We start from the raw sequence: 21,741 nt of genomic DNA, 5'->3' as shown, positions 1-21,741 counted from the left end.
ACTTTATTATATTATAAAATATACATTACCCACATAGGCTATTTGAAAATAGCAGATCTACAAGCTCACAACGCGTCACATCGTGTTGTAGATCTTCTATTTTCAAACATGTTTTGCACTTTTAGTTTTGGTACTTTAAGTAGGCTATACAATACATTTGTACTTTTAAGTACTTTAAAGTGACATTTTGAACACAGGCCTTTTACTTGTAGTTGTAACAGAGTATTGTTATATTGTGGCATTGCTACTTTTACTTTAAAGTACAATATCTGAGTACTTCTTCCACCACTGTTAGTGTCTATGGTTTGGTTCATGTGAGCGGAATGCAATGGTCACCTTCAGCAGTTGCTTTTTGGCCTCGCCAGACTCCGTAGCTCTGTGTTGACATTAATAATCATGGCGTCCTCAATGTCACTCCTAGGCTTGGGACGTATCTCTGTGCTCAACGCAGCCACAAAGGCGTTCCTGAATCCCGCCAGGTAAATGACAAATACACGTTCAAGTTGCCTACATTTATTTGTGTGCGTCTTTGATTTGATCTCTGTCCATGTAGGCTGTGTAGAGGAAGCAGTTACAGGGCCTGACATGTTAGCCACGAGCTAACGAATGCTATGTTTTGTAGCCTATAGCTCAAGCTAAGTAACAGTTGTTATGGACATGACGGTTAGATAATACATGGTGGTCACGACATTTATTATGTCTTGTGTTTCTAAAGGAAGTAATCTACTGAATAAGAAGTATATGTGTCTACTCTCTGTTCAGCTAGACGGCCAGCTAACTGAGTAGTTTTGTGTGTAGTGTAGATTGCTTTCGCTGAAAGGTTAATATTCTTGCTCATTACAGGGCACACACTGTCAGTGATGGAAGAAGTGTTCACATGCTTTACTTAAGTAAAAGTTCCAATACTGTAGTGTAATGTAGAAATACAATTCTAGTATAAAAATGTACTTGAGTAAAAGTACAAAAGTATAGGCATCAAAATATACTTAAAGTACCACAAGTAAAAGTGCTCATTGTGCAGAATGTCACAGTTCACAGTTCACAAGTTCTACAAGCTCACAATGCGTCGCATTGTGAGCTTGTAGATCTGCTATTTTCAAATGGCCAAAATATGTTTAGGGCTGAAGTGGTTAATGTGTGTTTTGTGATAATAATCAAAATGTACAAAGTAACTAAAGCTGTCAAATAAGTAGTGGAGTAAAAAGTACAATAGTTGCCTCTGAAATGTAGTGGAGTAGAAGTAAAAGTATTGAAAATTGGAAATACATCAGTAAAGTAAAAATACCTCAAGTGTACTTGAGTACATGTACTTAGTTACTTTACACCACTGGATACAACTAGATTGCCTTTGCTAAAAGGTTGATATTCTGCTCATTACAGGGGACAAACTGTTAGCTTCTTCTTCATGAGGATGTTGTGTACGCATTTGGCCACATTTCCAATTCGTAACTTGAACTTGACTAGACATCAGCCCACACATAACCTCATTGCAGCATCAAGGTGACATTCTTTGGTGACTGGTATAGTTTGGTACCAATATCATTTCTGCTTCATATTTATGCATTTTATTGTGTGTGTACTGTACCTCATGAATAACATTTTAAACGACACATCCAGGCGTCATATCTTTGTCAATGGGAGCATGAGTTTACCCCAGTTGTGGCTTCTGAGTTGTCAATGTGGCTCAACTTTCGGCCATTGAGGGCTGGGCATTGTTGTTTTCAGGTAGCCTACAGGTATAGGGTGATGTAGTCCGGGCCATGTGTCATTTCAAGTGTCCAGTCAAGTTAGTGTTGTTAGTTGTTGCCCATTGCCTGTATTGTTCACAAATCCTTATTTTTGTGGAATCCAAATTACCTCCGTAAAGCTATGTTATACCTGATTTGGGTCTGACTGTCTTCACTTGGCTCTAGTTGGGGCAACAACAAGCAATAACACAGATCATGTTACATATTGAAACTAAGGCAACATGTTTAAGCCTATGCATTTTTATGTTTATATGTATTCAAGTGATTGCATTTTATTTAAATGTTCTCAATCTTGTATTCTTAACTTAAAAAAAAAAAAGAAAAAAAAACGTTTATTACAAAATATCGGTCAAAAACATTGGCAATCGGTGGTCTAGAACTCTCCAAAATCGGGATCGGACCCAAAAATCTGATATCGGTCGGGCTCTAGTTAACAGTCCGTAGAACATGTAAGACGGTGTGACTGATAATGATGTAATAAACTTTAGATCTAGTTTAACTGAATTAAATAATATGTTCTTTACAAAATCAAAAGAAAGCCCCCCCCCCACAGTTTGACAGTCAATTAAATTAAATTATAGGGGTCATTTAGGTCATCTAAGTGTTGTGCGTGTTGTGAGTGTGCATACATTTGGGCAACCTTTGTATATTATGGTCTCCCATTGTTAAATATGATTTTATATAGTTTTTATGGTTCATGGTTTCATCTAAAGCACCATAGATTTATCATTAACATTGTGTTGCAGCATTGTTATGCCCAGTAGGTTTATAATGTCATACATAAGGAAGGTCACAAGTCCAATATTGTTTGTTTTGAACTGCAAGCAAGAGACCACACAAATCCTCTTAACACAAAATGTGTTCCTCTTGAAATAACCTAGCAAACGTTTTTATCTGAAAATATGCAGGATTCCTCTTATTATTTTTATATGATCTTGACCTTGACATAGCTTTGTGGAAAAGGACTGCTTTATGGTGTGTCACTTTTGCATGTTCATAAAGAGCTACATAGTTCTTGCCACAGGCACTGCTGACAGTTGGCCAGCGAGACAGCATTAAGCACAGCCTGTCATTAGGACATGAGTGGGAGCCTGCCAGAAACTCACCAGACAGTACTAATGGGGGAGAATTTCCCCCGTCTCTTCCTTTTCACTCCCCTCCCCATCACTTACTCCAAGATAGCGAGTCGATTTACGTAATTTTCCTTTTTGTTGTTGGCATGTAACATCTAATCCTGGGGTTCCCAAATCTTTTTGAGCTAGAGAAGACTTAAAGAGAAATTTGCTGTCTTCCCAGGACACAAACTTACAAAAATACTTTGACTATTAAAATAGTAAAAAATAATAATCTACAACTTTTTTGTGTGAAAAAACAAACAAAAGAAAGGTGGGAAAAATTGTTAGGAAAGGTAAAAAACAACAACAACAACAACAGGATGTTTAATCGCAACACATAACAACGGGTCTGTGACCCTATGTTTGGGAAACACACTGATCTAATCAACTCTGATTTTTCAGGTCTACTAGCACATCCGCATGGAGGCTGGCAGACAAACCAGGACCAGACACGCAACTTATTACTGTGGATGAGAAACTGGTGAGTGTCCCTCTCCATGTGATGGGTCGTTACTTGTTTTCTTTTTCTTCTGTTGCACCAGTGTCCAATTAGGCTATGTTGCATCCCAGTTTGTGTGCGTATGTCTGATTGTGTGTAAGAGTGAGTGAGATTGTGTGTGTGAGTGAGCGTGTAAGAATGTTTTTCTAGACAAAGTGTCCAGTGAATGTTCAGTTTGAAAGACAAATTAACATTGTTAAAAGTCTGGCCACTATTCTGCCAATACTTGCCTAACAAGTGGCTTTTATTTCAACAAAATCTTGATGGCAAAATGGCAAATCATCAAAAGTGACTTCAAACAGTGGATAATGTGTTGCGCACAAGTGTATAATTAAGAACTTTCATCTTTAAAAAGGATAGTCTTTTTTCTCCCCAATTCAAATGAGCTTTTGTTGGAAAAGTACCAAAATAAACCTTGTATACATAGTATGTGTTGTGGGGAAGGACTGGATCAATGTGAAAGCTGTGCGTTCATTCATTCATGGAGGTGCCATACAAAAAGGAGATTCTCTCTGCCCTGCGGCATCTATTGGAGCAATTCTTCTTCTTCTAGGCCAGCTTTCTAATATGTTCCCATGGAACAACTGCAACGATATGAACATTTCCAAAATCACCTATCTTTTATCAAGTAAAATAGCTAATGTAAAATACAAATAGGCCACTAGGCGGCCATTGGCCATCATACCCCCCAAGCATGATGTAAGAGCAAAATGTTTACCCTGCGAATATGGTCAATTTAATTCATAAGCTTACGCACTCACCATCAAAACACGTGAAACTCTTACCCAAATGCTCTAGAGCTCAAAAAAATAAATAAACGTGAACTCTGGCATTTTGGACAGAGATAGATGTCTGTGCTCTTCCACTTTTGATCCTTTTGAATATAAACTACTCAAGCCCTATATACTTTGTTGAATGATGAATAGTGAAAATAGCCGATCTACAAGCTCAGAACACGTGGCATATTGTGATATTGTAGATCTGCTATTTTCCCAAATAAATTCTGTAATTAGATTCACAACATTGTGGGCGGTAGAAAAAGCACCATGAACATTGTTTTTGATCTGTTTTTGTTAAGCAACTAAAGCACAGAGAAAAGCGCTATATAAATGTGATGTATTATTATTAATGCAATATCCAATCACAAATTGGAACCACATGTTGAGGGCCTTCTATTAGAGCATACCGGTACCACCAAAAGCGCTTTCACTTCTGCCCATAGTGGTTGCACCATCTGTCGCACAAACTATTTCCCCCCACAGCTTCCCCGGGTAGGCAGCCCGGCCTGGTGAAGATCTGTGCTTCGAGGGGCACACTTTTTTGTTAATAACATATTTAGCTACAGCTGGCAATAAAAGTCACACATGTGACACAGGCACAGATGCTCAATAGAATATCTGTTTGAAAAATTGTTGAGGGGAAAAAACAATATTTCTTTGCCCAAACAAATTTCTGTTTATTAGACCACTTCCTGCAATAGAAAAACAAAGATGTTTTAGTTCCATGGTTTCTTTCTGCTTGTGGTGTTTCCTAATCAATGAAATAAAAAAATATAAAGATATTTTCATCTTTGAGAAGATTTCAGCAAACAATATGCAAAACATTTAGGGAGACTGTTCTTGTTCAAAATGGAATCTTTCAGCTGTTCCCTAGTCATTATCATTGCTAGTGAGTCTAAAATATCCAAAACTGAAACGGTAAATTGCAAGTTTAATAGTCAGTATCAAAGCTGTTACAGCAACTCGGAGACAAGCACCACAACTCAGATGTTTACGAGATTGGGGGCCCCATTTGCCTTTTTGAAACTGTGCATGGGCCTGAATGCATATAATGTTGTAATGTTACATTGCATTGCATTGTTGCATGGTGCAGTACACAGCAGAAATACATTAGTATTCTCAGCCAGCTATGTTTTCACATGTTTACATCAGAATGCCACATTTCAAGCCACTCGATAAGCCCTTGATATTAAGTTAGGAAGTAGTTAGGCAAGAAACTGTTATAACGACGGAGGCACGCCGTCTGAATCAGACTTGAGCCATGAGAGGCACAGCTGAGCAAGCCGCTAGGCGTGCGAGTTGCCGTGCCGAACGTTGCGAAATCCGCTTCAGCCGATTCAGTGTTCAAGTTCAAGTGACCTCCCGATAGGGACAGAATCGTAGATAATCATGCTGTGACGTCACGCTGCCGTTTCGCCGGATTAGGTTGTCGTATTCTCAGTAACAGCCGTCCCTACATTTAGCGTGTAAATGTACTTGTTCTTCCGTACTTGTTCTTCCGTTCCGAGTCTTCTTGATTGTCTCCTTGATGTTGGTTGAGAATACCATAATTATCCAATTCCACTCGGTGCGATAGTTGACGCATAGGGCCTACGACTAAGCATTTCAGTTTATCATGTCAGACATGTTTTTGATATTCTATACCGTTTGCCTGGTTATAGCTATGTTGGAAATTGGTTCTTTTTTCCATTTCCTGAAAAGTAACGGTTTTGGACATACAATGTTCCCGTCTGACAGCGATGATATTTTGGCGCACCACATGGTTGATTTAACACTTGTCTGGCAAGATTTGGCAACTGATAAACCTGTTCAAAGCTAACTTGCGGGGTAATTCCACTGCTGCTCTCCACACATTGCAATACAGCTGTTTGTAATTATTGTAAAATTGCCATTATTGTTGTTGAAAGTATTTGGTGTTATGTTTGTTCTAAGCCTGTTGCTTTTTCCAAACATGGTCTTTGTCTCCATCTCTTCTCAAACTGTAAAAAAAGACTAAACAGTTACTGATAAGCCAATTAGTGCTGCACGATTCTTGCTCAAATGTGAATCACGATTTTCCTCCATAAGAATTGAGATCACGATTCTCACACGATTCTCAAACAATTCTCTTGTAAATATAAAAATATTATATATATATATATTTTTTTTTTAATTGAAAAAAATATCGTCATAATTTAAAATCGAGATCGCATAGGTGTCTGAATCGAGATCACGATCTTTTTTCGATTAATCGTGCAGCACTAAAGCCAATGTTGGAAGGTGGTCAAGGTCAGCAACCTTATGCTGATTTAGCATGATTTGAGTACAGCATACAGGAATGTTGAAAGATCTTCCAGCGAGCGCCTCGTCATTGAGAGATAGAGAAAAGAAAAATAGATAGGAGATATGGAGGGAGGAGGGAGGTGGTGCAGTGGGGAGTGTGGGAGTCTCTTGTGGGCTTGTGGGGGGGTACTGTGTGTGGGCAGCGTCAGTGCGCTTTTGTCCCAGACCAAAGCTTGACCATACTGGCAGACAAACCTTTGGCTGGGCTGAGTGTCTGTGTCTCTCTCTCTCCTCACAGTAGGGGCCACTGAGAGGAACGGCAGAGGAGAAAAATAGGGCCTCTCTCATAAAAAAAAAATGGGGGTGTGGAGAAAGAAAAGAAACTCGCATGAAAAACAAAAAAAAAAAAGATTGTGAGACACCCTGAGATTCTCACGAAAAAGACAGCGGCCACTTCAGTATTGTCGGCCACAGAGGTTCCTTTGTGGCGCGCTGTCGCTGGTGGCAGCGGGAAGTACTTTAATGCTCACCCAGACAGGCCAGAGAGAGAGAGAAAGAGGCCCTCAGCTGTTTACTGTACATTGGTGTCCCTCTCGCACAGGGGAGTAAGTGGAGTGATTTATACTCAAAACGCATCACAGCGTGAGATGTTGTGAGCTTGTAGATCGGCTATTTTCTGTGCACGACACTGGCACGCAACCAAGCATAAATCATGGGTGAGCCTTCCCTCTCAGGCATCCAGCACAAATGTATCCACACCCGTTCACTTGTTCATTCGTCAGGTTATCAATGGTGGTGAATTGGTGTGCTGATCAGACTAGTCAGACAAGGTCTTGCCAGATGCCAATGGGGAGATGGTAGGATGATGTTTTGGCACATAGGGCATTTCTGAATAACCTCCTTTCTTTTATTTTGCTATGAAGAAATGCACTCAGTGGCCCTCAGCTGTTTACTGAGGGCCACTGAGTGTATTTAATAGGTACACATGTTCATTAATACAAACGATCTACTCCTCCAAACAGAGAGTGATGTGGCTGCTACTCGGTACACTGATGAAGGCTGGATATCCGAAACGTTTGTCATCTTGTCAATTTGAGGCATATGGAACAATAAAAAAGATGGAATTTTATTTCTGAGTGCGACCCTCCATGGTTTGTTTTGTTGCAACTCAGTATATAAACTATTGTATGCAGAAAGGGCCAAGTGATCCAAATTGATCCTTATGGTGGGGTCTCTAACTCAGAGTGTGCAATCGCAAAGAGTCAGCCTATCGTTACGTTTGTAACGATAGGTTACAAACGTAACCTATTTTACAGTAGAGATTGGGGTCCCAGAGATAAAATAAAACATTAAAAAAAAAACTATCAAAACAACTATCCTGTCACCCTCTTGATGAGAGAGGTGACTGGATGGTGACACCTGCCTGATACTCAATAGGTGTGTACCAATAAGATGGCCACCGGTTAGTAAATTATGGAGACCATCCATCATTTATTTCATACATGTGAAGGAGGTTTGCTGTCACGATCTACTAGATCACATATTGTTGCGCGTAGTACGTAATTGCCTCCATAATTTCATAATCTTATTGCAAAATATGGCGTTATTCTGTGAAAATACATTGTTTTGAAATGAAAATCCCACGGTCGTAACTAGTGCGTCTGGTTCTTTAGGTTTGCCTGTTTACATTTGTAAGGCAAGACCATGGGCAGCAATCATAAAGCAGTTGCAGCTTCGTAACATGGCGACTCGGACTGCCTCCAGGCATCACTTTAGGGGTAACCAAGACAATTGAATAAAATAATTATAAATTAACCGTGTAACCATTAGTGTCAACCAGTTACAAATGTCTTAATGGTTACCGGTAATAGTTCCCTACTGTCATTTAAACTGTACACACAATGCACTGCTGCATTCACAACTTAACTGCTGAGTACGACATGCGTGTGAGTGTGTGCAGTGAACAAACAAACTCAAAACTACATATTTTCAATACATAAGAGCTTTGGGATTAATTTTTATTTACTGATTTAAATCATCACACCATTTGAATTGATTTTTCTTTTTGTCTCGCTATTAATTGTTGTATCCATAGTCTTCTTGCTTGCTCCATTTGTAAATCTAATCACTTCGTTGTTCTTTAAATTTGGGGGTTTGGTTCCTGGGGATTTCTCCCAAACCCTATCTCCTAAACCCTATCAAGGAAACGCATGAGAGAAACTCAAGCTCCTGTTCTAGATCAAACTATGACCCGTGATGACGATCCTACTACTTTGATAAGTGCCTTCTCTGCAGGCTGCTACAGACAAACAGCAGAAATAATTCTTAAAACCTTGCATACTTGCTATTTTTTCCCCCCAGACAATTATTTTAATTCAAATCTAGTCTCAATGTAAGACATTATGGCACATAAAGACCTGCGTGATGGAGCCTCAGTTGTCCAGAGTTGTCCCTCAGAGTGCCCATGCCGGCCAGCTTTTGTTAGTAATTACTGTTTGATTAAGCATGCTGGGCAGCTCCCAGGGTCTGGCTGGCTGGCCACTGATACACAGCTTTACACGGAATGTCTGAAGCCTCTGACGTTAGAGGCAGACTTTACCCAGTAGGACAGAGGGGCACAGCACTTTCTTTGCTCTCTCACCCCTGTCCACAAAATGACCATAAGCCTGTCTAACGTAGCAAGTGGTTCAATAAGAATTGCAAGAATTAAAAGCTAGACTGCCAGTAGCTGTAATGGTGCCATAAAAGCCATACCTTCTGCATAGGCTCACGTGTCTTTTGAGTAAGGTCTATCCTGGCCTCTCTCCGTGGGCCAAGCACGCTCCCGCCCTTCACATAAAGACAACACTATCATCTTAAAGTGCTTGTGAAGCCTTGTTATAGAGTTGTCTAAAGGCACTAGGGTTTTACGAGAGCAAGGGGGACAGTTATGAGAGCTTGGGGAAAGGAGTGAGTTGCAGAGAGACGGAGAGAGTATTAAACTGGTTTGATTCCGTTCTATAGTTTGGTTTCTTGTATATTTACTGTAGGGTGATTACATCTGGTCAATAGATTTAGGAAATATTTTCCATGAGGTAAGGGAGTCTGGAAGCTGACATATTTGTTGTTCTGAACAGGGCAAAAATCGCAATCGAGATTGAAAGATCAGACGGCAGTCTTGTCAACCTTTGTTAGACAGAGATGTCGGGGGAATTCCTCTGACTGGTAAGCATTTGAGAGAAACCTGGATAACAAAATATAATTTCATTATTGCTCAGATTAGACTGTTAATTTAGTTACACTGAAGAAGTCAACTTCTCTGAAGTCAATTAAACAATGTTTTTAGGTAAAGCATCCCCCCCCCCAAAAGCAATCACAAACACATTCACTTTACCATTCTTGAAACGCCCCACCCTACGTCGGACAATGAAAGAACCTGTGCTTGCAACAAAAAGTAAGCAGTGTGGACCATGGGTTATTTTTAGTGCAAGCCGTTTTAAGTCTAAAGTACAGGGGTGTAAATTCTCTGAGCCCGTCTAGCCTCAGACACAGAATGACCTACAGTGAAACACACTACATTCACCACCCCCACCCCTGCTCCCTCCCTTTCTCTCATCATTTTCTCCCACCCACCCACTCTCCCCGCCATGCAGACAACTTAAAAGCCGGATTTATACTTGAGTTGCATGCCGGTGTCACGCACAAAAAAAATCTACAACACGGTGCACCGCTACACCGTGCTCAATGAAGTCTATCAAGCCCTTAAGTGTCTGTTTTGTCTGGTGGTCGCTCTCTCGTATAGCTCGCTTGGGCACAAAATCTCGGGGCTGGAGTTTGGAGTGGCAGATTAGAGGATATGTCTCTTTGAAGAGAAAGGGACAAGATGCTTTATTATGCATGATCCACTAAATAGTGTTTAATTCATTAACACTGTTCAACAGAGACCCGAGGCTCTCAACAACTACTGGTTGTTGTAAGCATCTCACTATGGGGACAAAAAGATTGCTTGCTAACAAGCTAACAGTTTCCCCCCATTCCTTTTAGGCTATTCAACAGTAATTTGTTATGATTCTGCTCTACATTATTCTCCTACTCCAAATTAGTTTAACTTGTACACAGTTATTTTGACTGATTTACTGCAGAGCATTTACTAATCACATCATGCTATTTATTTGGGGGTAAATTGTAGAAGTGAAATAGTCTTATGAATAATGTGTGGCATTTGAAATTGCAAAAAATGTGTTTGCAATTTCAAATGTGTCACAATTTTGTCATTTGATGTACAGTGCATGTCTCTGCAATAATTTTTACAGAGAAAGAGACTGTTAAGCCACACGTTAACCGCACGTGGTGGAACGTACTTTGCCTTTGGTTTTGTGCATTCCTCTCTGCCGAGAGGTCACTTGGACCTGCATCTTTGTCTAGACATCTTATCTCAATAACAAACCATACAGTGCCAGAATAAACAAGTGTCGTCTTGTCCAGCATATTCATAAATGCCCCCCCCCCACCCTTGTCGGTATGCGTAACGTGAGATTTAAGATGGTGTCTTAGCACCAGCTGCTACTCGTTTGCCTGCGCCAAGCCACTCCCACACATGAGCAACATAATATTTGTTTCTATTAGAGACACTCGTATAGCCAATCAGTAATTGCCATGTTATTTACACTTCAAAGGCGGTCTGAAGGTTGGAAACCAGCAGAGGGTGATGAGTGAGTCCTTTGGTCTGGGCGTTGGCTGGTCACTGAGGAGGTTAAAGGCTGATGTGTTTGGACTTTCACCACACGCTGATTCTACATGATTCAACTCGGCTGACCTTGTGAGGTCAGCCCCCCCCCCCCCGCTGCAGTCTCTTAACATATGGGTGCTCACGTCATTCACAGAACAGAAACCGGCATCGGACCAATGGGACCATGCTCTCAACTTGCCCCGCCATGACAACATCCTTGTGTCATTGTCTTGCAGAGAGCTAGAAGTGAGTCAGGCAATGCCGTAATGTCCTGTCATTAAGAGACAAAACCTGGCTGTGTTAGTGACGATGAAGGGGAGAAACCACATGGATGCTGTGAGAGTATCCGGTAATTTATCGTCCTGATTCCGGCTGATGCTTTATAAATGCATGATCACTTAAAGGAGCACAGCCCATTTTCTTACATGTTTTCATACAATTGGTCCTTACTAAAGCTCATTATAAGATGGCACAATTTGGTTGTACTCACTCCGTTTCTCATTGATGGTCAATGGACAGTAAAGAAACCTGCCTACCAATGACTTCATCGATGGGTATTCCAAGGTAATAGAAACTACAGCCTTTCTCTTCCTGGAAAGTTAGCATGCTGAAATAGAAGCCATTGTTCTTTCATTAAAAGAACATATTTTTTTTAATGACTGATGATGTCACTGGTAGGCAGGTTTCTGAAGTGTCCTCAGCCCTCCGAGACACAGAGTGAGTAGACAAATGGTACCATCTTATAATGAGCATTATTGAGGACCAGTTATAGATAGGTTGAAAATGGGTGAACTGGTCCTTTAAGTGAAGAAGCTGAAAGTTATTTATTTTGTAAATTGTCAATGGAGTAGCTCCATTTTATTCCTTGGATTAAATCACAGATTAGTCTCAGTTGTATGGTTTTTAGCTTTGGGAGACAGTCCTGTTAAAAGATATTGATTTCGCTGTCCAAGACCATAGGGATAACAGATGTGAGTTCTATTTTAGGGTTTATTTTCACTTTAAGATAATCCTGTTTCTAAAGAGCCCCAAAGAGAGTATCACATGATGGAGGGAAAAAGACAGGGTCATTTAATTCAATAAGTGTATGAACAGTAATGTGCCTGGAAGACATGGAAGTCCTGCTACTCGCCTCTTTTTAATTCCCTCCTCTACATTTTTGGCAAACCTCTTGAGACTCCAGATCCCCTAGTATGAAATGCTATTCAGAAGCCCCTTACACATATTTTTCATCCAAATTAATCAGTTACGCACATTTTTACTCTAGAACTTAGAGAAATAATTTGCTTCGGCATAGTATCTTTTTTCAAAAATAAAGCAGTGCTTTAATTTCATTCAAATATTCCCATTACAACAATGCAGTGCTTAACACAAATGTCCTCCAACTTTCTTTCCATTTGGAGCACACCTGCAAATGCCATTAGAAGGAATATGGAGGCCATATTTTATGTCAGTGAGTGTTTAATAATGGGTACATTTTGAAATGCAGCTGTACAAACTGATTAGACTGAGATTAACTTCTGGAAATTCACCTGTGACTCAGTCCAAACTGACAAGACATGCTGAAGGATATAGGATCAGCATGGGAACTGTAATGAAAGAACATGCGTTATGCCATCATCGTCAAAGCATTTCAAGGACATTCTGTGAAGTCTGTTTTACCAAATACATAAATATAATGTTCTGAAAAAAAAAAGTCCTCTTTAAAATGTGTGATTTGAGCGACAGGAACAGCACGTTGATAATCTTAGGAATCTATAACCTTCAAAGACCGCCCGCATAGACGTTTGTGTGACTGCCTTTAATTTCACTGATGTTTGATTTGGTGGGATCTTCCACCTTGACTTCCATCAGAGCAAAAGGCCATGGAACGTGTGTGTTTAAACCACATGAACCTTAGCTTAGGATAATTCCTTTTAACACATTGACCGCCGGGCCCGTAGTTCTACGGGCCGTTAAATCCAACGGTTAAGCGCCGATCCCGTAGCCTACGGGCTGTGGTGCTTTTTCCTTTTTTTCAATTTTTTTATTTTTTCAATTTTCCAGGGGGACCATTTTCAGTGTAACACCACCCGAAATCGACCGGAAGTGCGATCACGTTTTTTGTTTCCCGTCTGCCTCCATTATAAGTCGTACACAAAAAGCCCTGTAAAACCTGTACAGGACATGTAGTTTTTCATCCTCGCATTTCCCATGTTAACATAAACGATCAGAACTCAAACATGGCGGCTCCGTTTGACACGCGGTCTCGACGAGTAGACACCAGGACATGTGCCCGTTGTTTACAAACAGTGGATCGGGCAATCTAAAGGATTTTAACGGGGCCTATGGCGACCTGAAAAAAACAAAAAACAACAATAAAACCTTGGCACTGGTGAGTACATTATGAGATTAGCCCTTGGCGGTGGATGTGTTAACAGGTCGTTCATGAAAGTCCTTGCGGTCTTGTTTCCAATGAGAACCTGTGAGCAATTAGGGGTTAAGAGTCTTGCTCAGGGACAAATTTCATTTCATCGACACATATGCTGACCTGGCCTGGAATCGAACCTGGGGCAACCAGGGCCTCTGGCTCCCTAGGCAGGCTCACTAACCATTCAGCTATGGCCGCCCCTTAGCTTCCCTATTCTGGGGCAAACACTTGGTGATAATGGCGCATCTACAAGTTCACAATGCAATCACGTTGTAGATTGTATATTTTTGTTTCGTCTGTAATTCACGTATCTCGAGAACTGTTCGGCACACACGTCACAGACGACCCGAGGGAGCGCCGTGACCGGTGTCAGGGCGGTTGGATTGGCGGTTGTGCCAGACCTGCCAGAAAAGGCTCTGGCTGTGGCCCAAATGAGCCAATTGATTGCCATGGAAACCCCAGCCTAAGCTTGATTTAGCAGATTCCCCACACCTTTTGATTAGTCAGTAAATTTTTCATAGTGAGTTTGCACTCACATTCTCCCGATATTTACCACTGCACAAGGACTTTTCCATATGGGCGCAAAAGGGACACAGACAGACTTGACAATGGGTAGACTGGGTATTGCATAACGGGGTGCGGCATTCATTCCCTATTTGCATCGTTCCCAACTTGCATCGTTCCAGAGTTGGCCGGTTCCCAAACGGCCATTGGTCTAGTAGGGTTTAAAGGGACATGAAACCCTTGGCTGAATGTTGCAGTTGCGTCAATTGCGTGTTGTATAAAGTCAATCTTATGCAGCCTGCCGTGTTTTTACCCCTCTGTAATTTTTAACCTGAACTGGACAACAAACTACAACACTGTTTTTCTTCTGTCAACTCTGCTTCCTTTTGTCTTGTTAACACAAAAATCTCTTACCCCAGGCCTGTTTGGCACATTAGGGGTACCAGCATTCAAGAACTCTGGAGGGCCCAACGGCCCCACAGCGACAAGCCCCCAGTGCTCTTTATTCGCCAGGAAGCCTGGAGGTGTCAGAAATATCGACACGCTCTTATGTGACGGAGACTTTGCCAGCCTTTTACCCCCCTGGTCTTAAGCCCGGCATTCTGTATCCCCAGCCAGGTATTGTAGGGTCCTGTGAAGGCTCTGTGAATAGTGTCAAACTTCATACTTTTCATTTTGCTTCCTGTACGTGGCAGAATAAAAAGTGCCCGTCGTGTGGGTTTTCCTTTTGTACTGGCCCTCCCTAGTCTTCCTGGGAACACATCACATTCCGGCTACAATCGTTCCCTTTGTGGGCGCGGGCATTGTGGATGCGTCTGGTGCGCTGATGGCCTTACTAGCTTTCCCTCTAATGTATGCAAATATCATAAAAGTCTAGACGAGTGTTTTTACACACAATGCAAGATATTAGGGCAAAGTGTTTTTCAGTGCATCGGGGGGGACCCTCTGTTTTGACACATCGAAACCTCGCAAAGCACCTTTTGTGCTCATCCGCGCATAACTTTGATTTAAGGGCGGCTACATCTGGAGAGATTATTGCACAAGTTTGCCATACATGGCCCCCATGTGTCAGCTATGGTTTATGTAACACACATATGCGTAACCATAGACTGGCCCGCTAATCCTGAGGGAATAATGTCGAACCCTCGCCTGCGTCTGGTATAGAGATTTTCATGCGTTCATCTCTGGGAGGACAGGAGAAACCTCAGAACAACTCATGGATGTTTTCAGTCCAACCACAAGATAATTGATTTGTCTTCTTTACTAATAATTATATTACAGTTTTATTTCTCCATATTTCCAACTCTCAAATTTACTGTACGTCATTCTTTTTGTGTGAGCCCTCTCCAACAACCTCCTCGTGTGTGTTAGCTTTCAAAATGTTTTTGGTCAGATTTAGACTACTTTTTTTTACCCTTCCTAACAAAAACTATTCATGTCATTTTCTGTAAAAAAAATAATTAACTAAACCATCTTCCATCAAATTTAAATGGCAGCTTTTGTCAATCATACCTTTATGGGTTAGGGTTAGTTTTTGAGTGTTTTATCCACCCGAACAAACTGATCTTTCTCTATCCCACGGATCTAATAGAACAGCATTATTTTTTAGCAATTCAGTAGCAATTCTAGTGCTGGCCCCTGAGATGAAATACAATTTGTCCATCTTTGTTTTGGGCCCTCTACGACTGCCCTGTCTGATTCCATGTCATGAACTGTCTGCCAGTTTCCCCTTTTGGTGAAAAGAACCTGTTTTTCTTATGCCGCTGACAAGTAAGAATTGCCAAGGTTAAGTATATAAGGCAACCGGAAATAATTACCTAGTACTCCAGACGTTTTTTTTTCCACCCTTGTCCTTTTCTTTTCATTTGAACAATCTTTTTAATGTGTACATGTTGTTCACGATTAAACACATTCTGGCCCCACTGCGATGTTGGCAGAAGATGTTGTTTCAGTGAAGCAAGCTGTGTTTAAGCAATTGGAGCTGTAATTTACTAGGCTTAACTCTCATTGAGGGGAAAGTTCTGCACCAGAGGGAAGGTGGGCTTTTGTGTGGAGTTCATGCTAAAAAGACCCCCTTTATACAAATCAACTGGCAGATGAGAGACAATGATGAAAATTTGATTCTTTGAAGTTGTAATGGCCATTGAAATGTGTAAAATTCTTGTATTGAAAGGGTAGCACCCTGGAAAGCCCTCATTCTTGGGTGGCTGCTGCCTGCGTGCTGGGAGGTTTGTCTGTGTTTTGTCGCCGACTTCCCATTGCTTGTTTGCTAATTCCCTGAAGAATTGTACGAGATCCTCTATAGGAGCTTGAATGGGTGCAGTTGCCCTGGAATATGCATTTACTCCCCAAGCCTCCCCCCTTCTTGCACTGGACAACTTTCCGAAGGTCTTGAACACAAAAAGAGAGAGAGAGAGAGAGAAAAATAAGTTATATTTAGGTTGAGGTGTGTTGTTGCCTGAATCAGTACTATTTAGCTATAATATGAATGCAAATTGTATACTATTGGTTTTCCTCTTTTTTCACTATTGGAAATGTTACATATCTTGTTAACATTTTATGTACTTATCTAGTTTGATTAATGTAACACAATTAGTTTAATATAGTATCCCTAGAAAACCAAAATGTACAGATAAAGCAAGCTAGTCTCATTGTTGGTTTTATACGTTTCAAAATATTACGCAGGTAAAAGATTCATCAGGTAGTTACTTATCAGATCAGGATGTTTTGTTTTGGATTAACACATTTGTGTCATTCAGATTTGTTTGTACATTGTGCCAGGATGCATCTTAATTCTTCAATTCATATGTATTCCTGTTGTTTAAGATCAAGTTGTTCTTGTCATGGACTGTATCTACAGCTTATTTATATACTTTGTTTTGAAAGTTTACAGCTTAGTTTTAGAAGACATAACAGGTTTTGATTATGCTAGCATTTTGCCTCAGCACTTTGTTAACTTCTCCATTGTTTTTCTTATGTTTGAAGCATGAATTTAATAGCAATTTCTTCCACATCATTTGTCACATAATGTTACTAAAAAACAGTCCTCTAAGGCAGGATTTCTTTGGAGTAATAACCATTCATTCTTAATGTGGAAGCTTGTGGTCTGGTCTAGTGAGGTTGTTAAAAGCTTCTGGTTGAAGTCCCAGTCCAGCAAGGTTTGTCTCTATGCTGTTTCTTGTTTTACCTTTATTTACCATGAGGAGGTTAGCTGAGAACGAATGACCTTTTTCAGGAACACCCTACTTCACACACACAAACTAAAACCAATCTTTTCTAATACGGTAGATTTTTTATATGCCACAGATTAATTTCTAGTTCTGAATTTTCTTATTAGGACCATGGGCAACCACTATATTGACTTTTCACTTGTCTGTAATACAAGGACTGACAGTTTTTCCCCATATGTTTTTTTTTGTTGAACTACCTCAGCAGTCATATACATTACAGCCAACCTCTGAGAACCTCTTTGTACAGGCCTCAACACTTCATATTGACCTAGTTTACTGGCACAAGAAAAGAAAGACATCAGTCACCAACTCAAATGAAAGTCAAAAGAGAGATCCTGGCAGACCCTTGGCCAGTCTGTCACCACAAACGGGTCAATTAGTTATGTTCTTCTGCACAACACATCAGCGATGGTTATAGCATGGGGACGTAGCATAATTGGGAAGCGTTCGCTTCCTTTGTTCTTTGTTTTGTCTCCTGCCTCTGAACCTTCATTCCAGCTCCATGTTTTGTCTTCTTTAAGTGGTGTGGCACTGACCGATTAATTCTCAGCCACTGATCTACTTGATATCTATTGTTCATTTGAAAGGAATTCATTATACATTATAACTTACTCCCACAAGCTGGTTTGGGATTTTCTGTTTAATTTGCCAGTGATGTAGTCATGAAGGCTCCCAAGACAAATAAATCAAGCCAACTTAAGTACATTTTGTCCAAATGATCTACTATGGGAAAACATATATTATTATATATTATTGAATAGCAGTTTATACCTAATTTTGTTTTTTTACGGCATGGCTCTGTGGAGGCTAGTTCCTGGTTCCCACAGTGGTTCCCAAAGTGCAGTCTGGGGACCCCCAGGGGTCTTTATGGAGGTTCCATGGCGTCCTCAGCTAAATGATTGATTGATGAACCCAAAAAACACTTACAGGTTTTGTAACTCTGACAGTGAACAAATGGAACCAAATGGACCCATTTAGTTTCATTTGTACACTGTCAGAGTTATAGGGGTCTATGGCCTAATGCATACCAAACTAGGGGTCCTTGAAATAAAACAAAGTTTGAGAACCACTGCTTTAGGAGAGGGTCTGTCTTTGTGTCTGTCTGGTTGTTTGGGGCACATTTTGCAAACCGCTGGACTGATCAGCGCCAAATTTCTTGTGTATTTTGCCAGTAGGACAAGGAAGTACCTCATAATTATTATTACATATTGTGTATACTCACTCACTATTTTCTGAGTCCAATATAGCTTTTATTTAGTCACAAGCTCTTGTTAATACTTCAATGGTTCAATATTTATAAAACCCACAGACACACTTAACCTCTTTTCTTTTTTTTAAGTTAAAGTGAAAGTGGTTAACGACGCTTTGTGAGCTTGACAAATTTTGCAAAAGAAACAAGCAGCCAGGTCTATGAAAACAAGCCCAAAAGAAGCAACTAGGCTCAGTTTTACCACTTCACATTGGCTATTTGAAAACGGCAGATCAACAAGCTCACATTGCGATGTTATGAGCTTGTAGATCTGCTATTTTCAACAACAACAAAAATGTAAACATTTGAACACAAATCTTGTATGGGGTCCCTGGCACCACATATTTTCTGGGAGTAATATGTATTTGTCTGCGACTCTGCGGACAAATACATATTAATCTGAGGGTCCTTGATATGAAAACAAAACATTAGAAAGCAAGCCCAATTAAGCAACTACACTTTTAAAAAAGACCCAAATTGCTTATTATAAGCAGACATGGCAACACTGGCCAGGCCCACAGTGGGCGTGGCCAGGAATGAGGTGAATACAGTTCAAAATAAGGACACCAGGTTGAAAGTGGTTAGAAATCGGGAAACATTGGCTACGTTTTTTAATGATATGAACGTGTGCTTTTCTCTGTCTCTCCCCAGGACATCAGCACATTGACAGGTGTGCCAGAAGAGCACATCAAATCACGCAAGGTGCGCATCTTTGTGCCAACCAAGACAGCCATGCAGTCAGGAAGTAACAGCATTAAGAAATGGAAGCTGGACTTTGATACCAGAGAGCGATGGGAGAACCCTCTAATGGGCTGGTCCTCCACGTAAGTACAGCCCACATGCCAGTTTCCAAGTACTTTCATATAGAGCACTGAAGTCTGACATAATTTACGCATCCTACCTGGGTCACCCATAATGAATTCCCATAGACATGTTTAATATTGCGTCAAATAAGAACTGTTCCAAAAATAAATGAACGAACCCGGCGGTTTGACTCATATGGGTATGAAACATCAACTGACGGTGAAAAAACGCTAATATTACCGCCGCCGAATTAATCAAGTTTTCCCCAGAAACGGACTGTATCAAATATGAGTGACTGACTATCGTAAACGATACAGAGCCACCTCCCTGACAATAGCGCCAGGACAATTTGTTTATTTTTGGGCCACAATTATTATATGAGACGATTCTAAGATGACCCAATGTTATTTTCCATAGAGAAAAACGTCCGTGACCCAGGGGATGAACAAGTGACGTCAGGACTTTGGTACTCTATCATGGATGGATCATAATATGGATCATAATATGTGTTTTCACACCTCCTACAATTGTAATGTCTTGCTTTGCAACCCCATGTAATAACAATATTAGGAGGCGGGTGTGCGGGTTAAGCATATGGTGCTCATTTGTGTAGTTGGATACTTTTTATTGTGTCTTGTGCTTAGTTGGGATATCAATATTTTCTATAGTGTGAGTCACCTTTTGTCATCACCATTCTGTGGCTCTTCAGTGAACCATGAACCCGTCAGTGAATCTAATGGCTCATTTTGTCTTTCAGGGCTGACCCCTTATCCAATATGCTCCTAACGTTCAGCACCAAGGAAGATGCCATCGCCTTTGCTGAGAAAAATGGTAAAAGAATAATAATAAGTGATCTTCATATCTCTTTGTGAAAACGCGAGTTTACTAGGAGCAAAATGTTACCAGGCCAAATATTAAAACACTTCAAACACAACAAACCTTTAAGCTTTTTGGGGAAGTGATCCACTTTGGAAAAAACGAAACAATAACGATGACCTTGAATTTGACGTGTCAAGATTGCTCAAGCTCAAAGGTCATATTGCCAAATCTATCTATATTTAACTGTTTTCAAGTTGCAGTGGAAAATGTCATTTTGATTGATGACCCCTTGACCCACAAAACTTAGAACTCAACTGATCTTAATCAGTAGATGGATTACTGTATCAGAAATAGAAAGAGGAACATTTTGTTCTGTGTGACTATTTTGAAGTAATAATAAAAAAGATTTCACTTGCAGAAATCACTTATTTTCTCTTTCAGTCTGCATAGATTAAACCTTTTCCTTCTATTTATCCAGGCCCTTAACAAAGACCAGGCGAGTGCTTTGTCTGCATTTTCTTAGTTTGAAGTAGATTGGACTATTTTTGACAACGTTATGGCCAAAAAAGGTTTTTGACCATTGGCCTAAACCAAATTATTCTACCAAATCTATGGACCATTGCCCACCACTACTGAAAATTTCATGTCATTCCATCCCAGTCATTTTCTCGTTAATGCAACAGGCTAAAAACAGACTTGTTGCAAAAGGTCTGTGAAAAAGTGAAAGCAACACTGTGTTGTGCTATTGATGCCAGTACATTCTTTGTCTTGCTGAAAAGCAGGTTTTACTCTGTCATACTTCATTGCCTACACGGCCAAATGGAGTTGTCTCAGTTGTCTGCATCATCACAAGCTAGCACCCACTAACCTGGTGGAGAATGAGGTCTCATCATGCTTGACAGTCCAGCAAAATACAGCAGAAAGTACACCGAGAAGTAGATAATTGAACCATCTGGTAAGCTTTGTAGAAGCCGAACAAAGGAAATTGGCTCTCTCTGTTTATTGCACCAGAGCAGAGATTAGGACAGTCCTATCTACACACAGCCTGTTGATGTTTACAAAACACTTCATTGTGGTTGGAAAGCATCCAAAATGAATATACGAGATGTTCTCTGCCCTGTTACTTATTGTAAAAAAAAAAAATCTTTACCCCCTTCCAGGTTGGAGTTACGACGTAACAGACAAACAAGAAAAGAAGCCCAGGGTGAAATCTTACGGATCAAACTACTCCTGGAACAAGAGAAGCAGGAGGTCCACTAAGTAAAGTGATGACACCCATCTGTTAGTTTTCTTGACCTGCGTGTGCTCTGCAGCAGACCTGTACATTCTCAACTTGTCAATAAACGTATAAATATGTGTGTAAAAACGGTATCTGGTCTCTGGTAACTGTTTTATTGTTGCTTCATTAAGGTGAACAGAACTATAAATGATCTCATTCTGCCTCAGTAGTAGAGCTGCATAACGGCAGTTCAAAGCAGCTACCGATTATAATAACCTGCAAAAATCCAACAAAATGTTTCTTGTGTGAGTGTCTGTGTCCTTCCCATTAGCTGAGATGTGTTTGTGTCCGACAATTATTTTGAATAAGAATGGAGAACAGATCTCGGAAAGGTT

At 40.5% G+C, this 21,741-nt stretch overlaps 1 protein-coding gene across 1 annotated transcript; it reads left to right on the top strand.

Annotated features, from left to right (window-relative positions):
* Positions 1-327: 327 nt before the first annotated feature.
* Positions 328-21,498, top strand: ndufs4 (NADH:ubiquinone oxidoreductase subunit S4). Its single transcript, XM_080432786.1, has 5 exons — positions 328-479; positions 3,266-3,344; positions 19,156-19,328; positions 20,066-20,139; positions 21,288-21,498. The coding sequence occupies exons 1-5, from the start codon at positions 397-399 to the stop codon at positions 21,389-21,391; spliced, it is 513 nt and encodes a 170-aa protein (XP_080288912.1). The 5' UTR covers positions 328-396; the 3' UTR covers positions 21,392-21,498.
* Positions 21,499-21,741: the final 243 nt, after the last annotated feature.

Source organism: Gymnoscopelus braueri, assembly GCF_963280865.1.
Source record: "Gymnoscopelus braueri genome assembly, chromosome: 7".
In the NCBI taxonomy this organism is placed as follows: domain Eukaryota; kingdom Metazoa; phylum Chordata; class Actinopteri; order Myctophiformes; family Myctophidae; genus Gymnoscopelus; species Gymnoscopelus braueri.
Note: the sequence above shows the minus strand (reverse complement) of the source record. Positions and strands in the feature narration are given on the sequence as shown.

What these genes read in the sequence shown, in the direction of transcription:
- ndufs4 (XM_080432786.1), top strand. Translation starts at nt 397, where the DNA reads ATGGCGTCCTCAATGTCACTCCTAGGCTTGGGACGTATCTCTGTGCTC. An exon ending in TTACTGTGGATGAGAAACTG is followed by an intron (nt 3,345 to 19,155) that starts GTGAGTGTCCCT and finishes GTCTCTCCCCAG; the next exon opens with GACATCAGCACATTGACAGG. An exon ending in CTAATGGGCTGGTCCTCCAC is followed by an intron (nt 19,329 to 20,065) that starts GTAAGTACAGCC and finishes TTTGTCTTTCAG; the next exon opens with GGCTGACCCCTTATCCAATA.